General features: G+C 59.4%; 1 protein-coding gene across 1 annotated transcript in view; it reads left to right on the top strand.

Moving 5' to 3' along the window:
• Nucleotides 1–9642, top strand: part of GAS6 (growth arrest specific 6) — a gene marked incomplete at its 5' end in the record, with an annotated part of 46637 nt that extends 36995 nt beyond the window's left edge. Inside the window, 5 exons of the mRNA XM_017861765.1 lie at nucleotides 3–247; nucleotides 1357–1525; nucleotides 6654–6829; nucleotides 8018–8246; nucleotides 9174–9642. Coding sequence (XP_017717254.1) covers nucleotides 3–247; nucleotides 1357–1525; nucleotides 6654–6829; nucleotides 8018–8246; nucleotides 9174–9328 — 974 coding nt within the window. The remainder of the gene's footprint in view (nucleotides 1–2; nucleotides 248–1356; nucleotides 1526–6653; nucleotides 6830–8017; nucleotides 8247–9173) is intronic.
• Nucleotides 9643–9869: the final 227 nt, after the last annotated feature.

The following is a 9869-nucleotide window of genomic DNA, read 5'->3' on the forward strand; positions in this document are numbered from 1 at the left end:
AGAGGATGAGTGGTTTTTCTGCAGTTGGGAGCCCTTCAGAACGTGCACTCCCACCTCTTCTCATGGCGCTGCCTCTCTTCAGATCTCTGTTGAGGAGCTGGCGCGGAATCTGGTCATCAAGGTCAACAGGGACGCTGTCATGAAAATCGCGGTGGCCGGGGACTTGTTCCAACCGGAGCGAGGACTGTATCATCTGAACCTCACAGTGGGAGGCATTCCTTTCCATGAGAAGGACCTCGTGCAGCCTGTGAGTACCATACCTGTGCCTGTGTGGACGCGCCGTGTGCTGGGATCCCGGGAACAGTGTCAGGAAGGCTCAGTCACGCCCTGCCCTGTGTTTCCGATTAACCAGATGTGGGGAGGACCTAGAGGAAAGAAAGGTTTTCTAGAATTTGACAAAGTCACGGTACAGCTATGTCATTAATTTTACCATCTCTTTTTATGATACCCATCTAAGTTTTCATCTGAATTGATAATAAAGTTGTCTATTTTTCAGTGAATTTTTTCAGTGAAGACAAGACACAATGAAATTATTCCCTAACAGAACAACAAACGTTTTTGGGCAATTTCCAAGAATATTTTGGGTTTTGTAACTCTGCCATGAGTCTCATAAGGGAAGAACAGCCATGGTGGGGCGGCCAGTGTGGGCCCTTTGTCCAGCTCCTGCCTTCTCTCCCCTTCAGCACAGCACACGCCTGTGCCCCCGACCTGTATCTCCAGCCCCCACGCGCTGACATCTAAGCCTTCATCCTGGGTATTTTCACTTCCACACCAGACAGGAGAAAGGCACAGAGGTCTTCGCATCTGTGGGTGCTGAGTGTCAGCAGTGCCTGTGCTGAAGCCAGCCCTTCAGTGTTATGAGGGGCACCTGCTTCCCAGGCCCACGGACTGCCTGGTGCTGGGATTTTCGGTGTTGTGAGGGGCACCTGCTTCCCAGGCCCACGGACTGCCTGGTGCTGGGACTTTGCCTGGCTCGCCTCTCCTTGTTTCACACATAAGGGGGTTGCCCTGATTTGCCCACAGCTGTATTGAATATTGAATAATTCATGTGAGTGCTGGATGGTTAAACAATCCATACTGTTTGACCTTGGACCCACATGGCCTTTTCCGTCCTTTCCTAGCTTTAAAATTAACCTGTTATTTCTTGAGCATACACCAGTGCAAACAGGTATTCTGCAGTGGGTCATTTTGTAAAGTGAGGAAACCTTCTGTGAAATCACCACCACCAGTGGGATTGGCCCATTTTTGCAGTAGATCTGCACTTGCCGCGGCTGCGAAGGCACCACCCACTGCCTGGGGCGTCCGGCATGGGCCTCTCGCTCCCAGGAAGCCATGGAGATTTCTCTGCCTTTCCAGATAAACCCTCGTCTGGATGGCTGTATGAGGAGCTGGAACTGGCTGAATGGAGAAGACACCACCATCCAAGAAACAGTGAAAGCGAACGCGAAAATGCAGTGCTTCTCAGTGACAGAGAGAGGCTCCTTCTACCCGGGGAGTGGCTTTGCCTTCTACAGCCTGGACTACAGTAAGTCTTGGCTCTTCCCGTTGGGGTGGCTGTGGCTGCATCTTCAGGCATACACTGAGAGGAAGCAGACGGCCTCAGATGGCAGTGTCAGGACAAGCTGAGGCTCCTCCGGTTCCAGGGCAGGGCAGGGCGGGCAGAAGTGTGCGCAGAGGCCCACCTCTCAGGATGGCTGTGCAGGTCACTCAGTTCAGAGTCAGCCAGTGAAGAAGAATGACAGAGATGTGCCGAGAAGATGCTTGCCAGGCCGGTGCTGGGAGGCCAGGGAGGCTGGGAGGCCTTAGAGGGTCCTTTGTGGAAAGTCCTGAGACAGCACCAGCCTTAGGACTTGTCCAGAGGCACATGGAAGCTCTCAGTAATGTGGTGGACACTGCGGTCACCGATGACCCGGTGAGACATCTATAACAGGAGGTGTCTAAAAACAGCAGTGAAGCTACCTGGGGCACAGTGAACCCAGGCCTGAAAAAGGAGGACAGGGTAGGTGTGAGCTGCTGGCCCAGTCCTGCGGTGCCCTGGGGAAGGTGCTGCCGCCCTCCCCGGTGAAGGCCCTGGGGCTGCTGTGCGGATAGTTACTGCTCGGTCCGCCCTGCCTCACATTCCCACCCCACATGGGTCCCACTCGGGCACCACAGCCCCACCCTGTTCCTGAACACCGAGCCGTTTATGGCGAAGCCCCCACATGCACAGAGGGCAGACAGCGCCCCCTCCATCAGATCTCAGGGCTGCCAGCCCTCAAGCACCCAGCAGGAACCCCAGGTTCAAGGGGGTCCATGCGGAGCAAAGGGGAGGGTCCTGCCCCGTCTCCTGAGCCAGATCCAGTGTCAGCGTCTCTCCCTGGGTGTCAAAAGCATGACCATGTCAGGAAAGGCATCTGTGAGAAAAGCCCGTCTGCCACTGTGCAGGCATTCTCCCTCAGTCTTGATTTTTCCCTTACAAATCTAAAGCATCCTTACAAGTCTCTTAAAGACAGAAGAGACTTGCTGAGAACAGTAGCACCGGCCTGGCTCACTCTGCAGCGACTCAGCCTGGGCTCAGGCTCACAGATCTCCAGGTCTGTGCAGCCTCCACGTGAGGGGCCACGTGGAGCCGGGAAACCTTCTTCCTGGGGAGAGCAGAGGCCGGGGCCCTCGTGAAGCCCCTGATGGCCAGCATGTGCCCAGCTCCTGACGGGAGCTTCCTTTTTTTTTTTTTGAGATGGAGTTTCACTCTTGTTGCCCAGGCTGGAGTGCAATGGCACCATCTCAGCTGCACCTCCCAGGTTTGCACCACAACTTCTGCCTCCTGGGTTCAAGCGATTCTCCTGCCTCAGCCTCCCGAGTAGCTGGGATTACAGGCATGCGCCACCACACCCAGCTAATTTTGCATTTTTGATAGAGATGGGGTTTCTCCATGGTTGGTCAGGCTGGTCTCGAACTCCTGACCTTAGGTGATCCACCCACCTCAGCCTCCCAAAGTGCTTGGATTACAGGCGTGAGCCACCACACCCAGCCGGGAGCTTCCATTTTAAAGGACACCATCGTCTCTCCTTTCACAGGTGATGGGAAGACCAGCGAACAGGAGAATTTTGTTGTTACTTTTGTTTCTGTTGCTGTATTTTGTTACTTTTCTGATTTTGTGTTTCAATGCCATAAATGGTTGTTGAGAACTGACATGGCGGGTACCAGCTAGGGACAGGCAGGACAGGCGATGTGGGTTTGAGGTGCACACAGCCCGTGGGAAAGAGACAGGGAAGCCAGCATAATTCATTATGACCCCACTCGGCCCGTAGTGCGAGGCCCCCAATCACAAATCCATACACACATTGATTTGGGGTCCTTTTTCCTAAAACAGCTTCTTTATTAGGACTTTGGAATTCTAGGTGAGTTAGAAACACTGAAAACAGGGTGGAGGTTTTATCTTCTGGCTAAGGTCTGCGAAGGGCTCAGCGTGGAGAGGACATGCGGTGGTATTCTCCCTGGGAGAACCAGAATTCAGCCGTTTCTACTAACATACGTTTTGGGGCACTTTTGTATGAGCTACGGATGCCACGTGATTTCATTCAGCTGCATTACATATGACACACGTGAGGTTCATTTGCACAAGCAGCGCGAGTGGAAAACCCCACTGAGACAGCAGCAAAGACTGACAGCGCAGACCCCAGACCGCTGTGCTCCTGACAGCGCAGACCCCAGACCGCGCGTGCTGCTGACAGCGCAGACCCCAGACCGCGCGTGATGCTGACAGCGCAGACCCCAGACCGCTGTGCTCCTGACAGCGCAGACCCCAGACCGCTGTGCTCCTGACAGCGCAGACCCCCCCAGCCGCGGCGTGCTTGCTGACGCGGCGACCCCAGACGCGCGTTAGATGTGCTGACAGCCGCAGACCCAGACCGCTCCTGGCTCCCGACAGCTCATACCCAGACCGCGCATGCTCCGACAGCTCAGAAACCAGGACCGGCACATGCTCCCGGACAGGCACCCCAGACCGCGCGTGCTCTGAGCTCCAGACCCAGACCTCGCGTGCTCCTGACAGCCGCAGACCCAGGACGCGCGTGCTGCTGACAGCGCAGACACCCGGACGCGCGTGATGTTGACAGCGCAGACCCCAGGACCGCTGCGTTGCTCCGACAGCTCAGACCCAGACCGCGCGTGCTCCTGACAGCTCCAGACCCAGACCGCGCCAGTGCTCCTGACGCGCAGACCCCAGACCGCGCGTGATGCGCAGCGGCCAGACCCAGACCGCGCGTGATGCTGACAGCTCAGACCCCAGACCGCGCATGCTCCCGACAGCTCAGGAACCAAGACCGCAACCTGCTCCGTCCAGCGCCAGGACCCCAGACCGCGCGTGCTCCGAAAAGCTCAGACCCAGATACCGCGCGTGCTCCTGGACAAGCTCAGACCTCTGTATTTGCTGTCCTGACAGCAGCCCCAGACCGCGCGTCAGCTGCTGACAGGCGCAGCACCCCCAGACCGCGCGTGGCCTGCTGACAGCGGCAGACCAGACCGCGCGTGATGCTGGACAGCGCAGACCCCAGACGGCGCTGCTTCCTGACAGCCAGAACAGGACCGCACATGTCCTGGACAGCGCAGACCCAGACGCGCATGCTCATACAGCGCAGACCCACAGACCGCGCGTCTCCTGACAGCTCAGCTTCCAGAACCGCGCAGTGCTCCGACAGCACAGGACCCCACACCATGGGATTGCTTCACCGACACGCAGCCCCCAGACCGTGTGCTCCCGACCAGCGCAGACCCCCACACACGGGTGCTCGACCAGCGCAGACCCCGAATGCGGCCGTTGCTCCTGACAGCTCAGACCCCAGGACCGCGCTGCTCCTGACAGCTCAGGACCCCAGACCGCGGCTCTGCTCCTGACAGCTCAGACCCCAGGATGCCGGTGCTCCTGACCAATGCAGCCCCAGACCTCGCGTGCTGCTGACAGCGCAAACCCCAGCTGCCGGTGCTCCGCCAGCTCAGACCCAGAATGCGGCGGTGCCCTGACAGCTCAGACCCCAGGATCCGCGCATGCTCCTTTGACAGCTCGGACCCCAGGACCGTGCGTGATGCTGCAGCGGCAGGACCAGACCGGCTATGCTGACGCGCAGACCCAGGACCGCTGCCTCCTCTGACAGCTCAGGACTCCAGACTGCCGGTGCTCCTGACAACGCAGACCCCGACCGCGTGCTCTCCGACAGCGCAGACCCGACCGCCACATGCTCCTGACAGCTTCAGACCTCCAGACCGGCGTGCTCTGACAGCGCAGACCACAACTGCCATGCTCCTGACGCTCAGACCCCAAACTGCGCGTGCTGCGACGCGCAGGAACCCAGACCGCGTGGCTCCTGACAGCGCAGACCCGGGACCGCGCATGCTCCGACACTCCAGACCCCAGACCGCAGGTGCTCCTGACGCGCAAGACCCCATACGCCGGCATGTCCTGGACAAGCCTCCAGAACCAGACTGGCCATGCTCCCTGGACGTCAGACCCCAGACCGCTGTGATCCTGACAGCTCAGACCCCAGACCGCATGCTCCTGACAGCGCAGACCCCCAGACGGCGCGTGCTCCTGACAGCTCAGACAGGACCGGCCATGCTCCTGACAGGGCAGACCCCGACCGCTGTGCCTCCCGAACCAGCGCAGACCCCAGACCGGCCATTGGCTTCCTGACAGCCCGACCCCAGAGACCGCTGTGTCTGACCAGCGCAGGACCCCAGATGGCCGCGTGCTCCTGACAGCGGAGACCCCAGATGGTGCCGTGCTCATGACAGCTGAGAACCGGACCGGCCCATGCTCCTGACAGCTCAGACCCAGACCTGCGCCGTGCTGCTACAGCGCAGAACCAGACCGCTGTGCTCCCGACAGCACAGATCCAGACCGCACATGCTTCTGACAGTCAGAACCAGGGGACGGCCTTTTTTTTTGTTGTTGTTCCTTTTGTTGTGTGTCTATGTGTTACTGCTGTGTTCTGTGTTGTTTTTGTTTTCCTTGTTTGTCTTGTTTGTCGTTGTTTGTCCAGACCGCCGGCGGTGCCCTGAGTTCAGAACCGCCGGCTCATTTGTTGTGTTTGTGTTCTGTATGCGCAGCGCAGAACCCAGACGCTGTGTCTCGTTATTTGTCATCTCTACCATGCATGTCTGACAGCTCAGACCCATATGTGTCTTGTTATGTTGCTATGTATCTCTGATGTGTTGTCTGTTTTTGTCATGTTTCCAGGACCGCCATGCTCCCAACCAGCTGTTTGTCCGCCACTCTTGGCTCACACTGAGGCCCTTGCTGGCTGCTCAGGAAGGCTGGTGTTGAGGACTCGAGGCACGATGTCATGTGTATGTGCTCTGAGGTAGGGCTGCCAGGCGCTCCTGAAACGGAGGACATCAAGGGGAAGACAGGGGACAGCTGTTTCCATCGCATGGGTTGGTCTGTGTGGCCTGGTGGTCGCCTAGAGCGGATTTGGAAGTGGGGTACTGGTGCGGTCAGGGAGAAACAGCCTGGGGGTCCCCGGTGCCTCTGGGCTCTGGGCCAAGATCTGAACCAGACTCTTGAGTTTTCCATCACATCCCACCGCGGCCGGGACTGTGTCTCTCAGGGCCCCACTCCAACCTCATTGTGGCCTCTCCGCTGCATCCCACCCTATAACGCACTGCTTTCATCGCAGTGCGGACCCCTCTGGACATCAGGACAGAATCGACCTGGGAAATAGAAGTCGTGGCTCACATCCGCCCGGCCGCAGACACAGGGGTGCTGTTCGCGCTCTGGGTCCCTGACCTCCGTGCCGTGCCTCTCTCTGTGGCCCTAGTAGACTATCACTCCACAAAGAAGCTCAAGAAGCAGGTAGGGCCTCCGCCACCCAGGGTGTCCTGACCGGCTCGCCCCACAGGCACATGGGCTGCACTCCCTGGCAGGGGACGGAGGGGGCCTGGGGTGGGATCCCCAGGGAGCCCCAAAAGCCTCTGACCAGAGGTCCGATGAGCCAAGCCTGGCGTGGGCCGTCCTTCAGACTGTGGGGGTTGTTTGGACACCGGATCACCGCCACACGGCTGACTGGGGGGCCAGTGCCTGTGAGCCACACTCGGCCGACAGTGTGGGGGCTTTTCCCGTTCGGCTGGGCAGACGGTGGCTCACAGCAAACTGAATTAGTCTCTTATGTTTACGTCAGATGATTTCAGCAACAAACTCAGTTTTCCAATTTCCCTGGAAAACTCAGATCTGTGACCTCGGCTGGTGCCCCCCACAGGTCTTTCCCTGGGGGACAGTGGGTGGAGCTGAGTGCAGCTGCCCCTTGGATGAGGTCCCCCACCCCCGGTCCTCACAATAAGTCAGCTGTCTTGGGCCGGGGGAGTCATGCTGTTTTCCCCACAGAACAATCAAGAGGTGACAGAAACAGGTTGTATTCTCTCGCTCCTGTGCTAAGGAGGAAGACATGGGTCAAACCAGAGCGGCCCTTGTTCTCCAAGTCTGCCCACCCCAGGGCCACAGAGCCCTCCTGGTTGCTTGGATGTGACAGTGACAGGCTTGGTTCACGCAAATGCTCATCACCAGGGCCAGACGCAATCCCGGCATCTGGAATAAACAGCCGCTCTTATGTAGCAACAGCTGACCCCTGGGCTGGGGAGTGGGCAGCAGGACTGCGGTGCCAGCGTGAGAGCCTGGGAGTCCACCACCACAGGGTTGGGTCCTGGGTCCCCGTCAAGGACACACCAGTTCCTGGTCAAGTGCAGCCTCGGTCCTATGTGTGCCTGGGGCTGGGGTTGACCCTCTCACACTCAACCTGGGGGCCACACCTGCTCCCCCACAGCCTCCCAGGCTGGCCCCTGGCTTTACGCGCAGAGAAGCTGAGCCCCAGGTGGGGTGGGGGCGTCATCCACAGTCAGCGAGCATCCGGACCCAGGGCTGCAGGGAACCGTGGACGGAGACAGGCCTGCGGCGCGGGGGTGGCCGGCAGCTGTGAGGACCAGCTTGGACCTAACGGCTTACGTGGGGGCGGCCGGCAGGCCCTGACCACATCTCGGTCTCCTGCAGCTGGTGGTCCTGGCCGTGGAGCATGTGGCCTTGGCCCTAATGGAGATCAAGGTCTGCGATGGTCAAGAGCACATGGTCACCATCTCGCTGAGGGAGGGTGAGGCCACCCTGGAGGTGGACGGCACCAGGGGCCAGAGCGAGGTGAGCGCCGCGCAGCTGCAGGAGAGGCTGGCCGTGCTCGAGAAGCACCTGCAGAGCCCCGTGCTCACCTTTGCCGGCGGCCTGCCAGGTAGGTGCTCCCTGCCCTGCTCATCCTGGGTGAGGGGCTCCAGGGATGCCCAGCTTGGTCACCCCAGATCGAACCCGGACAGGCTGGCATTCCTGGTTGTGTGTTTTAAGAGGAAGGGGAAGTCCAGGTGGGTCCTTAGTGGCCATTATGGTGCCTCGGTGCTGGTCAGGTCATTGGCTGAGGCTGAGAAACACGTACGGGGGCCGGCGTTGGCCTGAGTCAGACCCCGTGAACCTGCATCTTCAGGGAGCGTTTGTCCACACCCATCAGACCGGCCCCGGGGGAGAAGGCTGGGCAGACCGCGGGCCAGGCTACAGTTGGGACCCACGGCTGTCACCACAGCTGTTAGCAGCCAGCCCCTCCCGCGTCCAGCAGGGCCCCCCGCCGTGTCTCATGGGCTACACAGCACAGAGGCTGGGACCAGGGATGTCCTTGCCATTAGCTGGGAGGGTGAACGGGAAGGCACGTGGGAGCCCGCGAGTCCTCGGCTGCCCGCAGGCTTTCACTTGCGGCAAATGGCAGGATTTCTGTCTTGGCTGCCAGACACAGACTCCACTTAGTTTTAATAAACAGAGCTTTGAAGAGGATGAGAGCAAGCCAGGAGGCCTGCAGCCCGAATGACTCACCGGGCGAAGAAGAAGATCGCGTTTAATCGATGGGACTGTCTGTGCTCCCAGCCGGGAAGGGAGGGCCGGCGTCTGCAGAGCCCAGGCTGGCGGATGCCTCCTACTTGTCTGCCGGGTCTGCAGCCGAACAAACAGGGACAGAAGTTAGAGAAGAAAGGGAAATCCCTCCCTTTCAGGGGAAACCCAGGGCTGGCCACAAGCGCTGCCGGGGGTGGGGGGCCAGGCAGGGCCAGCCACGTGGCGATCCCTAGGACGCAGGCTGGGTCTGCTAAGATGTGTTTGTTCTCTCCCCGCGGCCCAGATGTGTCGGTGACTTCAGCGCCAGTCACCGCATTCTACCGTGGCTGCATGACACTGGAGGTCAACCGGAGGCTGCTGGACCTGGACGAGGCGGCATACAAGCACAGTGACATCACTGCCCACTCCTGCCCGCCCGTGGAGCCCGCCACAGCCTAGGCCCCCGTGGGACGCAGCAGGCTCCTCAGCCTCTGTCCAAAACAGTGGGGAGGAGCATGGGGGCTCCTCACCACGTGGGGCCACCTGAGAGCTGGGCTTTCCTCTGTGACCGTCCTGGCCTGTAACATATCTGTAAATAGTGAGATGGACGTGGGGCCTCTGACGCTGCGCACTCAACCGCGGGCCCGGGCACGGGGAGGCCGGCGCAGGGCAGAGCAGGTTCGAAGAAAATAATTCTCTATTATTTTTATTACCAAGTGCTTCTTTCTGACTCTAAAATATGGAAAATAAAATATTTACAGAAAGCTTTGTAACACTGCGTTGGCCGCCATCTGCTCCCTGCGGGGTTCTCAGCACGTAGCAGTGTTTGGGATGAGCGGGGCTACCAGGGCTCCAGGCTGCACGCTCAGCCGCTCCAAAGATCCCTCTTTTCGGCCGGGCGCGGTGGCTCAAGCCTGTAATCCCAGCACTTTGGGAGGCCGAGACGGGCGGATCACGAGGTCAGGAGATCGAGACCATCCTGGCTAACACGGGGAAACCC

The sequence above is a fragment of the Rhinopithecus bieti genome, unplaced genomic scaffold, assembly GCF_001698545.2.
Source record: "Rhinopithecus bieti isolate Rb0 unplaced genomic scaffold, ASM169854v2 scaffold_62034, whole genome shotgun sequence".
Taxonomy (NCBI): domain Eukaryota; kingdom Metazoa; phylum Chordata; class Mammalia; order Primates; family Cercopithecidae; genus Rhinopithecus; species Rhinopithecus bieti.